Here is a 16,313-nt window from a genome sequence, read left to right on the forward strand (position 1 = left end):
TCTTCAAAAGGATACGGTTGTTCCTACTCCTCCTCTCAATAGGCCTAACCAACCCCCCGCTTTTGACGATGACGAAAAAGCCGAATGCCTTGCCGACAGTCTCGAAGCCCAATGTTCGCCCAGTACTCTCCCTATCGATCGTAGGCACCTCTCGACGGTGAACTCTGAAGTTCAGCGTAGGGCTTCTGTACCTCCCACCGATCCTCCTCTTCCACAGGTTACTGAGGAAGAGGTACTAGGTATCATCAAAAGATTTCATACCCGAAAAGCCCCTGGCTCAGACGGTATCACGAATCGTGTCCTTAAAAACTTCGGTGCTCCCCTCATCTGCTTACTTACGGCAATATTCAACGTCGCCATGAGCAACTGCGTCTTTCCACAGCAGTGGAAAGAAGCAATTGTAATTGGTATACCAAAGCCTGGGAAACCTAAAAACGAACCTTCCAGTTACCGCCCTATAAGTCTCCTCAATACCATGGGGAAGATTTATGAGCGGCTCATATTTGCTAGATTACGGGACTACGCCGAATCCAATAGTCTTATTCCACCAGAGCAGTTTGGTTTTAGAACCAAACACTCCTGCGTTCAACAAGTGCACCGTATTGTTGAACATATCTCCAGTAGATTAAACTTAAAAAAACCTGTCGCTACGGGAGCGCTCTTCTTCGATGTGGCGAAAGCGTTCGACAAAGTCTGGCACAACGGCTTGATCTACAAGCTTTATTCACTGGGAGTGCCAGACCGTCTCGTGCACATCATACGAGACTTCCTCTCAAATCGAACCTTTCGCTACCGCGTGGAAGGGACGCTCTCGTCACCGCACCCGATACATGCCGGAGTCCCACAAGGCTCCGTCCTCTCCCCTTTACTATTTTCATTGTATACTAGTGACATTCCCAAATCCCCTAATACCGAATTAGCTTTATTTGCGGATGATACAGCCATCTATTCTTCGTGCCGTGGTCGAGTTATGATGACCGGAATCCTCCAACGCGCGGCCAATGCCTTGGGCAAGTGGTTTCGCAAATGGAGAATCGAGGTAAACCCGGAGAAAAGTGCAGCGGTGTACTTTTCAAAGGGCTATTATAACACGCCACGGTCACGCCGTCAACTTAAAATCATTAAGATGTTTGGCAAGCCGATCCCTTGGGAGGAGCAAGTCAAATATCTCGGCGTAGTCTTAGATAGACGTCTTACTTTCAAGGCCCATATCAAACGTGTGCGCGATCGCGCCGCGTTTGTAATGGGCCGTCTTCACTGTCTCCTTAACAAGCGAAGTAAATTGTCCCTTAGGAATAAGGTCAAAATCTACACGACTTGCATCCGTCCGATCATGACCTATGCAGGGGTAGTTTTCGCTCATGCGAGTCCCTCTCAAATCCACCGTCTACAGGTAATACAAAATCGTTTCATGCGGAAAGCCACGGGAGCTCCGTGGTTCCTTCGCAATGAAAATCTGCACATTGACCTAGGTCTGCCAACCATTGCCCAATGGCTCAAATTAGCTTCCAAACGTTTTTTTGATTCTGCTCCGCACCACCCAAATCCCCTGGTAGTTGCGGCTTCCGATTACATCCCGCTTAGGGACGGTACTGAAAAGTATCGGCGTCCGAAGGACGTAATATACGATCCCGACGACCCGATTACTCTAGCCATAGAGGCAGCCAATCAGCTCGCGACACCAAACACTTCAGGACCCCGATACCGACCCCGCCGGCGTGGTCGACGATTTCCCTCATTCAGCGCTTATCGCTATCGACCCACTAGGGTCGATTAATTCTTTCAAATATTTTTCCTCTCAGACGACGCCCTGAGCCGAGGTTCGCGCCCAACTGGGCACCCTCAGGCCTGTTGTCTTAAACGTTGTACCGGGTGAGAGCCTTCAGCGCTCCCCATTTGTCCGGCCAAGTAGTTAATGCCATCTGCGGCAAATCTACAATAAGTCACGTCAAAAAAAAAAAAAAAAAAAAAAATGGTGAAGGAATGAAAACCAAAATGTTATTGTTTTTCACAATAGGCCCCAGGCCTGCGGTATAGAGCTGTAATTGTGTTGCTGATACATAAAAATAATAAACAATTCTTAGTCTGGTAAGTGTGGGGGCCCTAAGGATAGAGAGAAGTACTTAAGTATATTCTAACATTTCTCATCCAGAGGTTTGTGGCTGAACTGGTCGTTGGCGGCTTCCAATTTGATATAGGTGCTGCGGATCATACAGAGAGCCAGGGAGTACAGCACTGAAAATAAAGAAAAATATACTTTTAATAACATAACTTATAGCAGTCGTTAATAACCACCAATCCGCACTGGGCCCGCGTGGTGGTTTAAGGCCCGATCTCCCTATCCATCCATAGGGAAGGCCCGTGCCCCAGCAGTGGGGACGTTATTGGGCTGGTGATGATGATGATGAACATAATATAAACAAACAGTGGGGACATATCACAAAAATCACTTTGTGATCCCTTGTTTGGTTAGGACATTACAGGCTGATCACCTGATTGTCCGAAAATAAGATGATCCGTGCTTCGGAAGGCACGTTAAGCTATTGGTCCCAGTTACTACCTACTTACTGAGAAGTACTGATAAGTAAGTAGTAGGTAGGTAAGTAAGTGTCGTTACATAAGCCATGTCAGGGGCCTTTGGCGGTTCAATAGTAACTCTGACACCAGGGTTGATGGGGTTGGTAAACCACTTCACAACTCACACGACAGAAGGAGAATAAACAGTCTATTAGTAGTCAAGGAACGAAGCATACCATGCCACCACTCAATTACGGATGGTAGTTTAGAGTCAAGTCCCCGTTTCCAGGCAGGGTTATTTGATGATCAAGGTCTCAGATATTATACTAGAGGAGTTGCATTACACTATAGCCTCATGATACACCGTTAAGAGCGTGGCTCTTCAGTTACAAACAGACCTATAAGGCGGTGGTCACACGACGCATTCCGCGCGGTCGGTATGGATGGAGGCGTTCGTTTTCTTAATAGCTTACATACAAGTTTAGCAGCGAGGGTGTGCTGCCGCACTAGGACATTTTTCGGAAACCGAATAGCCAATAGTACCCCCCTTGCCACAAGTTAGTAGTGTAACTAGGGTTAGACGATCCAATGGTGTTATGTTGGGAATTGGAAGTTGTATATATGCGTCGCGCTGTACAAACTTCGTTAGCGCGTTTTAGGCTTGCATTATTGAACGACATCTGTTGCATGTGGGTGGAAATATCCAGTCAACTAGTAGAGTAAATGCTACCTTGCTGGCCAAGTACTTAAAGCCATTTGCAGCAAATCTACGACAAAAATGTCGACCGCTTCATCGTGAAACGCGACCCTGTTGTGTGGTAACCGCCTAAAAGCATTCATCGTTTTAAATACTTCTATTCTATGAAATATAAAAATGACTCACCCAAGACAAACATGATAACAGCACTGTTGTACAAGTCGAGGTCATACACCCCGGAGCATATAAAGACGCCGACCAGAACCAATACAGCTACCGTGAGGCTGGCCACCCCAAACACGTAGTACGCTTTGATGTCTTGAGGCTTTTTCTGAAAGAGTAATTTAATAGATCAATATTTCAAGTTGCAGGACTCTGAACTGAACGGCTCCCTAGCGATATCCCATTTTTCACAGAATCCGCTTACCTAACCTGAAGATTTGATAACTCCGGTTTTTTTACAGAAGCGAATGCCTGTCTGATCTGCCAAATCGCGAAGGGATAGGAGCCCAATACAGATTAAGGCACATACCTCCGAAACGTATTTCTCGACGAGGGTTTACTCACGATGTTTTCCTTCACCGCTGACCCAAATATGAGTTCGAAAGCAAGTTCTAAAATCATTGCTTTAGGCCTGTGCTGGGTTTCGAACCTGGGCTACCACGGACAATAAAATTATTCATCTATTTCCACAGTCTCTCGTCAATTCTCAGTTTAAATCCACAATTAAAACAACATCTTATGGCGCCCGATTCAACGTACCTTTATAATACCATTAAGCAAAAACGAAGAGAAAATCAGGCCAATGATGGAGAGGATCATCCAGATGATGATGACGGCAGCTTCCTGAATGGCTGACAATATTTCTTGATGGGACATCGGGTGGTCCGACAGCAGGTAAGTGCCCGCCCACACGCCTAGACACCCGATACTATGCGCCGTTGAGATTATTACTAGCAACTGGAACAAACAATTATTATTTATTGCTATCTTCTTCTTCTTATAGTGTGGGTTGTGAGGTGGAAAACCAACCTCATCAACCCTGGTGTCAGGGTTATTATTGAGTCGCCAATGGCCCCTGACATGGGTCATGTAACGACTACATACTATAGGCAGCTGTGTCTATAGGTTTATTGTTATAGGCACTTATTTTAAAAACAAACTTACAAAACAACGCGCCTACTAAAAACAAGGATGTGCCCTGAGGAGATCACATCGGCATCGGTACAATACTAATCTAGTAATTATGTTCTTATTCTATCATGTGGGTTGTGAGGTGGAGTACCAACCTCATCAACCTTGGTGTCAGGGTTACTATTGAGCCGCCAAAGGCCCCTGACATGGCTCATGTAACGAGTACTTACTTACATCAGTAATTAATAACCGGGACCAACGGCTTATCGTGCCTTCCGAAGCACGGATCATCTTATTTAATAATTATGATTATAAATATGTTTCTGAAATCATTTAACATTGATGTGGCTCAAGCGGCAAAAAAAAGCGGTAGAAAGCTAAAAATTGGTATGCAGACTATTTGTGATTTGTGACTAATAAAAAAAATCGTGCATCATTTTTTTTTTTATCTGTCTCCAACCCCTTCAAAGAGAGGGTGAAGGTAGGATACAAAAAAATGGTACATTAGGATTGGGCAACCGTGTTACCCCGAATTTACGCGAGGGAAGCCGCGGTCAAAAGCTAGTGTAGATATACAAGTCAGTTCAGTACTACATTCAGTGACTCAACAGCGTCGCTTATTGGACTATAATGTCGATGAGATAAAATATCAACCTTATGTGTCACCTTTTTTTAAATTAAATATAGTATTTTTTGGCATAACGGTGTGAGTAGATATATCTGGGGGTACCGCAGTGGTGCCGCCAAGACGAGCAAAAACAACGGCACACCACCGTACCATCCTAATATTTTACGAAAATTCAGATGATGCATGTGTAATTATTAATTATATAGTAATCATTCAATTCATGCAGGTAACAATTAACTTATTAATTCCATAGACGCTTTGGTCGTAATTTAGGTATCCAGTACTAATTTATAGCATACTTAAACCAAATCCCCATTCATTATCCTTCCATAGTATTCTCTTATTTTCTATTAATCTTACGTTCTATTCTACTTACTTTCCTACATTTACGACTATAGGTATAAGTAGATTTAAATAACATTTTCCTCTTATTTACCTATTGAAGCGTACCAGAAAAGGTTATAAGTAAATGGATAATAAAGTTTAATTTGTGGTTTGAGGGATCACTATAGCATGCGGTTTTCCTCATGCTCTGGGAACAAAGTAGTTCTACTATAGTAAGAGGTTTAAACCGAAAGAAACAAAGGCATAAATAAACAAACATTTCACGTTTACAATCTCAATCAGGGTGAGCAGAACAGAACCCATCTCACCAGAAGCTGCCACACATGGTCCTAAAATCCAAGACTAATTATAAGCATTAAGCATATCGTTTATAAGTAAAATAGTTCATCATGTCAGGTCATCAGACCTGTTATCTTAAAGCAAGTGCAGATCCGGACGTAGAGAATTAGAAAAATATTGCAGTGGCCACTCAACCCAACCTAACCTAACCCAACCTATCGCTCAGGGGTCATGACCCCTCCCCCCCCACAAGTCACGTCAAAAAAAAACATCCTGTTGAAGAGAGGACATAATAATTTAGTCTGTTTTGACGACATTCGTGGGATGATAATCAGCTGAACGCGTGTTTTGTATGAGTAATACTCAGTTCAGCAGAACAGTTAAGTAGATAAGTAGTGCTAGTAGCAATGTGAATAATGATTACCAGTATTTCATGCACATAAAAAGCTTTTACGTATTTCTTAAATGTTACTATGGAATGACATTGGCCACGTCCGTTATTGATAATAAGTACACGCCGTAGACAGAAGGAGCTCGGTGGGGCGCAGCGGTAAACGCTCGGTCTGCGATTGTTGAAGTTAAGCAACTTTCGCAAAGGCCGGTCATAGGATGGGTGACCACAAAAAAAAAAGTTTTCATCTCGAGCTCCGTATTTTTTATTTGTTAGTTGTTCGGTATTTCGGTTATCGCGTGCGCCACGTACCTACATAATCATTTATGGTGCCTAGGTAGGTATATATTTTTTTTAAAGTATAGGTACTTACTAGATTTATAATCGCAAAAAGTAGCGTTCCAGTTTCCAGAGATGGATGGAGCATTTTGACTCTTTCCATTGCTGTGTTCCTGTAAAACAAAGGAAGTAGGGTTGTATTCGTTTATGGTTTTTTTTTGACGTGACTTATTGTACATTTGCCACGAATGGCATTAACTACTTGGTCGGTTTACGCAGACAAAAGTCTTGTTATTTATGAAAGAACAAAAAAAAAACACAAACAAAAAAGGGTCTACTCTACGGGCAAATCAGCAGGTAAAAACATTCGAGAATTTAACTACTGACGTAGGTACTTATGACGTCAGATGACGTACTGAGCCGAGGTTCGCGCCCAACAGGGCACCCTCAGGCTTGTCGTCTTACATGTTTGACCAGGTGAGAGCCCTCAGCGCTCCCTATTTGTCCGGCCAAGTAGTTAATGCCACTTACGGCAAATCTACAATAAATCACGTCAAAAAATACCTATGACGTGGTTTTTACTTTATCTCACCATCTATTGAAGTAGGTACGTATAACTTTGTAGGTGAGGTGGGTTACCTACCTAATCGCTGGAAACAGTTATATATCAGGTTTTTTTTCATCACTAGTCCCTACCTACCCTTATTTGATAAAATGTTCCGGCCAAGTAGGTAGTCAAGTTAATGCCAGTCCAAAGCTACAATAAATCACGTAAAAAAATGCACTTAAGTGCACGTAGGTACCTACCTAGGTAGGTAGATCATTTCATTATGGCAATTTCCTCTCACGCCAAGCGAGGTCTCGGAGAGATCTCATTTATCTACATCTTTATCTACTAATTATAGACACAATATAGACTAAAAATAATAAATTGAATGTCAGAATAACTTACATGGTTGTTAAAAGGTGGTTAAAACTGGTTAAAAATTCTCTGCGCGACAAAATAGCACTGTTCACTTGCAAATCGCAACAAATAATACCTAAACAGAACCAACTTCAGACTATGGTCTTGTCATACCATCGGATTCTGTCCGAAGTTCGTGCAGATGATGCAATGCTAAAGTATTGATAACACGAACGACATTGAAGCTACAACGGAACATAAGGTTCCGTACAGTTTTATTTACGAAATAAAACAGACCATTATAGATGGATACGGTTCACCACCTATCACGTTGGTCTAACATAAAACTCGATGAGGTGTGGGTAGTTCATCTTGCGATGTTGGTACCTCTGACTACAATATATTATGTTATTTAGAAAATTGCGACTGTTCGCCCAATTTATACAGGATCATACTGTCATATTTATTTAAAGATTTGGCAGGTCCAGTTTTTTTACAGCAATTAATGCCAATCTGACCTGCCATCCAAACTGAAATCTGTTCCCATTACGTGATACGTATACCTCCGAATACGTATAGATATCGCCCAGGGGTCATGTCATGACCCCCCCTTGTCTTAAAGTTTGTACGGGGTGAGAGCCAAAAAACATACTAATTACATAATAATAATTTAGTCTGTTTTTACGACATTCGTGGGAAGATAATCAGTTGAACGCGTGTTTTGTATGAGTAATGCTCAGTTCAGCAGAACCGTTAAGTAGATAAGTAGTGCTAGCAGCGAATTGTAGCGTTGACAACGACTCCCCGAACGGCGACTGCTTGACATCACGTCTGCTATTTTCTTATACAGTTCAAAACACAATTTTAATCACGCTACATACAATATTTTAAATGTGAACAATGATTATAAGTATTTCGTGCACATAAAAAGCTTTTACGTATTTCTTAAATGTCAGTATGGAATGACATGGGCCACGTCCGTCCGTTATTGATAACAAGTTTTTTTTTGACCTATTACGTGATACGTATACCTCCGAATACGTATATATACATACATTTATTATGTAATTAAGTAGGTGAAAATTTTCAAAAGGTTTTAATAAAAAAGTAGGTACTTACCTACTTACCGTCTGTCTTGTTGATTGATACTGGTTACCGGATCTTTGGATAATGTGCGTTTAGTAGATTTCATTTCGGACTCCTCCGCGATGGCACGACCTTCACTCACAATATTATGTGTCTTCCGAATACCAAAATTAGTAACGGAATTTGCTCCTATCTCATAAATCAGAGAATACTACTTTGGTTTTTTCATAAGATCATACGGATCTCTAATTTACAACCAACACACTTGAACATAATAATGGATACCAACGCAGTGGGAACTCCAAACCTAAAAATACTTTGGCCATTCCGACGGCATAAATATTTCTACGTATTGATTCCATCTACGAGTGATTTATAAACACTTACACGATACTTGCCACGATAAACTAGTAAGTGTGTATAGAGACTACTGGAGATCTAAGTTCATATTGTTATCTTAATCACTAATTTAAGATCCACGCTCTTTACGGTGTAGCATTCTGCTTTCTTGTCCATCAAAGGCCAATTCTTTCACTTCCTTATAAGACACGACGTTCACCTTCTTTTTAATCTAGCTTGTAAGTTGTCCATAATACCTAATAAAAAAATAAATCTGTTCCATGTAAGCTCTTCTTAAAAAAGAAGATGTTTTGATTGAAGTAGGTGTCTGAATATTTTACAGCCGCTCAAAAGGCCTCCGATACCGACCCCGCCGGCCGATACCGACCCCGCCGGCGTGGTCGACGATTTCCCTCATTCAGCGCTTATCGCTATCGACCCCCTAGGGTCGATTAATTATTTCAAATATTTTTCCTCTCAGACGACGCCCTAAGCCGAGGTTCCCGCCCAACTGGGCACCCTCAGGCCTGTTGTCTTAAACGTTGTACCGGGTGAGAGCCTTCAGCGATCCCCATTTGTCCGTCTAAGTAGTTAATGCCATCTGCGGCAAATCTACAATAAGTCACGTCAAAAAAAAAAAAGCTCAAAAGGCCCAACTTTTTTGAGGTCTCTCACCCAGTAGGTACATAATTTACGACCACATCGAAGCAATACATCTAAAAAGCAATATTTCAATTTGCCATTTGCGCATATAAAAGTAAGTGCGGAATGCAAACCAATATCAGAAAGCAATATTGCTTTTATGTATACTTATGGCACAGAAAAACGTGGTAAAACCTCGTAATATCCAAGGGCTAAGCCAAGTTTCAAAAGATTACGAAAAACGACAAAAACCAAAGTGACAAAAATGGCAATGTCACCTTTTATATCAATCCTACCATTTTTATCACAGTCACTTAGGTAGATACATCGCTTTTCGAACTCGTTTTGCTAACCTAACTAACCACCCTCTATAAGTAAGCAAGTGTGTAGGTATGAAAAGAAAATCATTGAGCCAAAAGATATATAGGAAAAAGATAAAATCATTTAAATAAATCACATTTAATTACTTAACTATCATGTAGGTAGTAGGTACTACGTATTTATACTATTACATAATATAATATTACAACAAACGTGTTACACACCTTTGTGGAACTACCAAATATTTATCTACCCATTAAGTAGGTACCTAATATCTGTGATTTATATTACAAAATATCAGTATCAAGTTGCTAATACCTACTACATGTTGAAGAATATCAAACAAAATAAAGTAATTACCTACCATAACTAATATAAAGCTTTCAAAACGCTTAGGTACTATTTAAACAGAAAGACCAGGGGGTTAAAAAGGCCACATCGAAGCAATATTAAAAAGCAATATTGCAATTTGACATTTGCGCATATAAAAGTAAGTGCGCAATGCAATCAAATATCAAATAGCAATATTGCTTTTGTAGATGAATTACTTTGAAATGGCCTTTTTAACCCCTTAGTTCAGTACAATAAGTGATTATATTTCAATAAAGATAACATTTTACAATAGCTTCAATGTGCGGTAAGAATTAGATCAACTTTAGATATTCACATAGTGTTGTGACGTTTATTAGCATAGCGATGTATCAGTCGAGATGAAGTTGATCGATTCTTTTCTATCTAACAGTAGGTAAAGCCCAGCCTTACAGGAAAACAATAATAATTATGCCATTTTAAAAATAACCGACTTTAAATAAATAGATACTTAAAAAGCATATTTTTCAAACATCGCATATTAAATACAAACATTGTACCTAATTTTTGTTTCCTCCAATCCTGATTTGACTTATCGTAAATTAGCCGGAAAGATTCATACATTTACAAAGCCATTTATCTTTATATACTTCCAAAAACTATCATTTTTGTGCCATGATCATTATTGTGCATTTTCATTATCAACAGTCTTCACGTATCTCTCTCATTCTCCCACTCTTTCCTACATAAATCAATCAATTATAATGATATATGATATCACTTTCCTTTTCCCTCATTAACTTCTCATTATTTTCATAAAATAAATACTTGTGTCAAGTTTAACATCCGTATCATTTTAACGTAACTTTTACGATTAAATCATAGTTCCACAGAAAATAACGAATAATATAAAATATTTTTAGCATGAGTAGGTGGTATAATTTGCTATTAGGAGTATATAATTAATTATTGATATAAACTTTCCAAACTATATTAATCTTATTTATACTCACATAATAAGTTCTATTAATAATACATTACTCTATGGCACTATGTAAATAAAGCAGAATTCACTTATTAAGAGTAGGTACCTCATCAAAGACAAATCTTGATAATATTTTTTTTAATAATGAAATGATTAGCGTCTTTTGAAGTCAGAAGCCAAACTATCCCTTAGTAGTTAACTATAACCTACACATTTAATTGAGCTAACAATTACCAAAGAAAAGCATAATGCAAGTGTCAAGATTGTAAGACTATAGGTGGTATTAATAAACTAGTTTCAGCTGAGACTGCCCTCAAGACCATGCTCAAGTCCCTGTTTTTATATAATGGTTTCTTGTTTGTGGCGCATCTAGTATACTACCAACTTGTGGCTAGCGGGTACTATGCTCAGTTCGGTACCTCTGGCAGTCTGGCTTCACGGGCCGTTCAAACCACCCTTAATCTTCAACATTGGAGATCGGAAATAGAAGGTCCAAAAACTATGCCGAACCGCTTCGGTAACGTTAGCGTATTTTAGCTCCAATTGTCGCAGGCACTGCCAAAATATTCGCTAAAGGAGCCTTGTGCATTCCTTTTACGACAAACCTATAAGATTCTGGGTGGATCGGGTAGTATAATAACCATACCACCGAATCCTCCCAGATGGATGCGTCAAGGTCACATCAAGATCGTAATATTGTGGGGCAAATCGACGCTAGACTGTCTCGAGATCGTGGTTACCATGGCGACGTCCTAAGGTTACACCCCACCAACTCGCTTGTAAGTATTCGTTTCATGAGTCATGTCAAGGGCCTTCAGCGGCTCAATAATAACTCTGACGTCAGTAATGATGGTTTGGTAATCCACCTCACAACTCACACGATAGAAGAAGACCAGCTCGCTCGAGATCGTGGTTACTATGGTTACGCCCCACCAATTTGCTACACGATTCTGATCACCGCGCCCGTGACTTTGACGCACATCAGGCAAATTGGATTGGCAAATGTAATAACCGCTATAGCCAGTATTATCAACTGACCTTTCGTTAGACGAAGAAATATCCAACACGAAGAACCCAAGAAGACAGAGAAGATGAATCAGCAAGTTTTCAATACGGTGAAATGTTTAAATCCTCTTAGGTACTTCAGAAGCAACAACCAGCAAATTGTCTTGGTACTGGAACATCGCCCGCTGTTCGTAGCTCTTGTATGTAGCTCGGATCATAGCCAGGAACAACGAATACACAGCTGGAAATAATACAGAATTTAGAAATACAGGGTGTTAGTGATACACAAGAGTGACAACACTTTGGAGGATGATTCATACTATGATTCTAATTTGATTTCCTGTCGGAAAATTCATGAATCTTTAGTACGGTCGATCTAGACTTTCAAAGATGCATAAATTACCATCCAGTTGAAAATCCTCGAAACAGTTCAAAACATGATTAAAGTAGACGTATTTTTTCCTTTAGTTTAGTTTTAAACTATTTCCACGATCTTCAGCTGAAAGGTAACTTATGGAGGTATTTTCATTCTGATTAATTGGTCTAATTTGACCGGACTATTTTAAAAGTTCTATATTCACTATTCGACAATCATTAGTTTAGGCCTGAGCTGGATTCGAACCTGCTACCTCAAAGTGACAGGCAATCGTTCTACCAACTGGGCTACCACGGCTCGATAAGAACATTATGACGAAGATAATAAATTATTATAAGTATTACGTACCACAAACCAGCAGAACTATAGCAACAGTCAGAGGATCTGTACCAGAAGTGATAATCAGGTACGCAATAGCGGACATGACCGACACTCCTGTAACCAAAACTCCGTACACGAAGTATGCCTTCACGTGCTGTGGCTTTTTCTGTAAAAGACATAAAAGGTGAAAAAACGTCTTTAAAATTGATGCACGCAGACACGATATTCCCAGCTGGGAGTAATCTGTACGTTCACACAGCAATGTGTCCCGTGAGGGTTACCGTACAACGCCGATTTAATACAAACTCCTGCGCTTGCGGCACAACAACCGCACCGCACACGATGCGAATTATATCGACGACTTCGACCAACAGCCGCAACGAATGCTATCTACGCAGATAAATGTCGACCGGCTATTGGTCGAATTCGTCAATTAATTCACGTGGCGAATGCTATCATGAGTAGATAATTAACGCAAGGCAAGGAGAGTCATAGTGAGGCAGATAGATCAATATACTTAAGAAAATAATTTGCATCTTTTTAGTTTCATTATCTTAAAATAACAACGCTTTGTTAACAATGATTAAAACAATGCTTTCAATATAATTATGTATCTGAGTATTCACAATCCATTCAATTGTGTAAATTGCATTGTACACTTTTGTTTACTTAATTTTTCTCACAATTCTAAAATTCCTAAAAAATATATTGATACCGAAAACTTGTTTTCTATGTTGTTAGTTTTTGCAACAAGAATGAGAGAAAAAACTAGAGTGTAACAAGTAAAAATAGGTATCTACCTAACTAGTTTTTTTTTTTCAGGATAAAATGTATAGTGGACTGGAGTAGGTAAATTGTTTGACAAACCAATTAAATGATAACTTGATTACCAAAGTTGGACAAGACAACATTTGGGTTTAGGTACCTTTTTAAAATTTTCGGGATTCTAATGCTTACCTTACAAATCCCGTGTATCAGGAACACAGAAAATATGAAAGCTATCGATGAGAAGACGAGGAGGACGACGATTCCTCCAAAGAGGACGTATGTGAAGAAGTAGTGGAGGAAGTCATTGTCTGAAGGCTCCCGGTCAGTTGTGAGGTCCTTGATGATGAACGTCGCGAACCAAAATATCGTCCCGACTAACGAGCTTATCATCGCTATGCATGTTAATGTCTGAAAAGAAGAAAATATAATCTAATCGGAATCACAAATCGGATAACGGTTATTGAGAGTAGAATCTTCTTCCTCTATCGTGTGTATTGTGAGCTGGATTACCAACCCCATCAACCCTGGTGTCAGGGATATTACTGAGCCGTCATAGGCCCCTGTCAAGACTCATGTAACGACTACGTACTTACATCAGTAAGTAATAACCGGGGCCAACGGCTTAACGTGCCTTCCGAAGCACGAATCATCTTACTTTTTTTTAAAGATTCTAGTTTAATTCTTTTGAAGAAAAGTACGTATATAATCATCATCATCATTAATTTTACAGCCACGCTCTTATGGGTGTAGCATTCTCCATTCTTGTCTATCAAAGGGCAATTCTTCAATATATAGGAACTAAACTCTTCTTGATCTTCCCCTTCCACTATTTCCTTGTAGCTTCCCTTCTAAGATATTTAAGAACTTACTTCAAATTATAAGAAAATAATATGTACGCATTTAATACTTACTATATTAAGAATCGCGAATGCAAGCGCTCCTTTTTCAGCTTTCCTGTATGACCTATATCCGTCCTGGAGGAGGTTGCTGGGCAGCCTGGGCTTATGGACTCTGAAACATGAAGAGCCTTAGTTTTTTAAACTCAAAATTATCTTTATTCAGTATACTATCTGTTACCAGCGGCTTCGTTCGCTTGAAACCCTACTATTATAATACCTATACAAACTTTGCCTTCCTTTTTTACCCCCTTAAGGATTGAATTTCGCAGAACCCCATAGTGAGCACCTACGTCCAGAAACGAACTCCAATGCAAAATTTATGACTCCTAACGCTTGTAGTTTCTGAGATTTCGTGATGAGTGAGTCAGTCAGACAGTCTTTCTATCGTGTGGATTGCGAGGTGGATTACCAACCCCGTCAACTCTGGTGTCAGGGTTATTACTGAGCCGCCATAGGCCCCTGATATGACTCATGTAACGACTACGTACATACATAAACACGTAGTCGTTACATGAGTCAGATTCCGAAACTTTCGGGATCTCGCGGGATTGATATTTCCAATCCCGCGGGATCTTGAATTTGCGATCTCGAGTCGGCATTCCCTAGTTTCCACTGTTGTGTAGTATGATCAACATGACTGTTTGAATAGGTAGGTACCTATAATTATATAGATACGTCTCTGGACGGATGACTCTTGTTAACGTAGTTCCAAGCCGTGTTGTTATAAACCATTGTGATGGTTTATGTTTTCTTTTTTTTAAATAAAGCATTAGAATAAAATTTATGCCTCATAACATTACAATCTAGCCTACAAGCTAATAAGTAATCTTTAACCTAATCTACAATAGATTATACTCGCTCCTTGTTCGAGACGATTTACAGTGTAGTCTACGTCATATGCTCCAGCATCGTCACAAACAAGGAGCTTCGTATAATTGAGATAGAACTTCACTTACAGGTAAGTTCGTTTAATCTCATAATAAAATATAAATTCCTAAGAGTTGATGGTTTATTTAAGTTTTATTTCAATGGCCGCCCTTTCGCCCTCTGCAAGCTAATGGGTTGGTAACAAAAATTAACTTCCACAAACAACTTGATAAGGGAAACGTCATCATCGTCAGTGTGCAGTATAATAATTAGGCATTTTGATTCACTGTGTTGTTCCCGGAAATGTTACCAAATTGAGAATGTTCCTGTAAAAACTCTAGAAACTGGCAATTTTCTTATTCAAATTGTTCTTTTTGTACACTAATCCTATTTGCCTAAAGGCTAGGTAATAATTTAAGATTTTTTTACATAACTTTTGCGCCTTTACTGCCGCAAATGTCTCCAAAGTACGACACACCACTATTTGCATTATATATTATATTTTACTGTATACAAGAGATAAGACATTAAAGACTCACCCGGGTACAAGGATAGTCATGTTGAAAGCAGTAATATACAGTTTATTTGTGGACTATTCAGAGCACAACCTGTCGGTGGAGTAAACAACTCACCATTGAGCTGTTTCATAGAGATGCACTGCGCAGACGCGAAATGATGTCACAGCGCGTCAAGTGCGCGCGGTGAACTAGATGTTTAAGGGTTCCGTACATATACACCTATCTACACTAACGCCGCCGCCACGCACCTCTAAGGGGTTGGCCAGAGCCATAACGTCGCCTTATAGCATAAAATAAGGAATAATACCTTATAGTAAAAGCCCGAAGGCGGCTATTTGAAAAATCATATTCTAATGTAATCTTCTTCAACAAAATCTCGATTTCTATCAATCACTTTCATTCCGGGTAAAAAACTTGTTAATTTTTTACATAAATCAAGGAATAATACTACGTATAGAACGGCAACTCTCCGCTCCCCACCAGCGTCTGAACTAGGTTTACCTCATCCCCCTTCGGACATAGTTTAAACTTGAATCGTATGGGCGCCAGACGTCACACAGACAGATGCGCGTGTAAGATAACGTCAATGTGTGGTGTCTGTGTAAAACGAGGTTGTTTGTATGAAGTGTCCGGGGTGTGCCTGGATTGAAACTAGCTTGGGAGTGTTGGAAGACGCTTTGTCAACTTTTACAGTATCTACCTG

General features: G+C 39.9%; 2 protein-coding genes across 2 annotated transcripts; both read right to left on the reverse strand.

Moving 5' to 3' along the window:
- Nucleotides 1-1,986: 1,986 nt before the first annotated feature.
- On the reverse strand, nt 1,987-7,379 carry LOC126373387 (uncharacterized). Its single transcript, XM_050019549.1, has 5 exons — nt 7,223-7,379; nt 6,365-6,443; nt 3,977-4,174; nt 3,401-3,545; nt 1,987-2,235 (listed from the first exon to the last, which is right to left on the reverse strand). Coding segments are annotated over exons 1-5 (525 nt in total). The 5' UTR covers nt 7,225-7,379; the 3' UTR covers nt 1,987-2,134.
- A 2,302-nt stretch (nt 7,380-9,681) lies between these two features.
- LOC126373373 (uncharacterized) lies at nt 9,682-15,755 on the reverse strand. The gene is made up of 5 exons (XM_050019528.1): nt 15,632-15,755; nt 14,238-14,337; nt 13,516-13,734; nt 12,586-12,724; nt 9,682-12,102 (listed from the first exon to the last, which is right to left on the reverse strand). The coding sequence occupies exons 1-5, from the start codon at nt 15,649-15,651 to the stop codon at nt 11,981-11,983; spliced, it is 600 nt and encodes a 199-aa protein (XP_049875485.1). The 5' UTR covers nt 15,652-15,755; the 3' UTR covers nt 9,682-11,980.
- Nucleotides 15,756-16,313: the final 558 nt, after the last annotated feature.

This window comes from Pectinophora gossypiella, chromosome 15 (genome assembly GCF_024362695.1).
Source record: "Pectinophora gossypiella chromosome 15, ilPecGoss1.1, whole genome shotgun sequence".
NCBI classification, from domain to species: domain Eukaryota; kingdom Metazoa; phylum Arthropoda; class Insecta; order Lepidoptera; family Gelechiidae; genus Pectinophora; species Pectinophora gossypiella.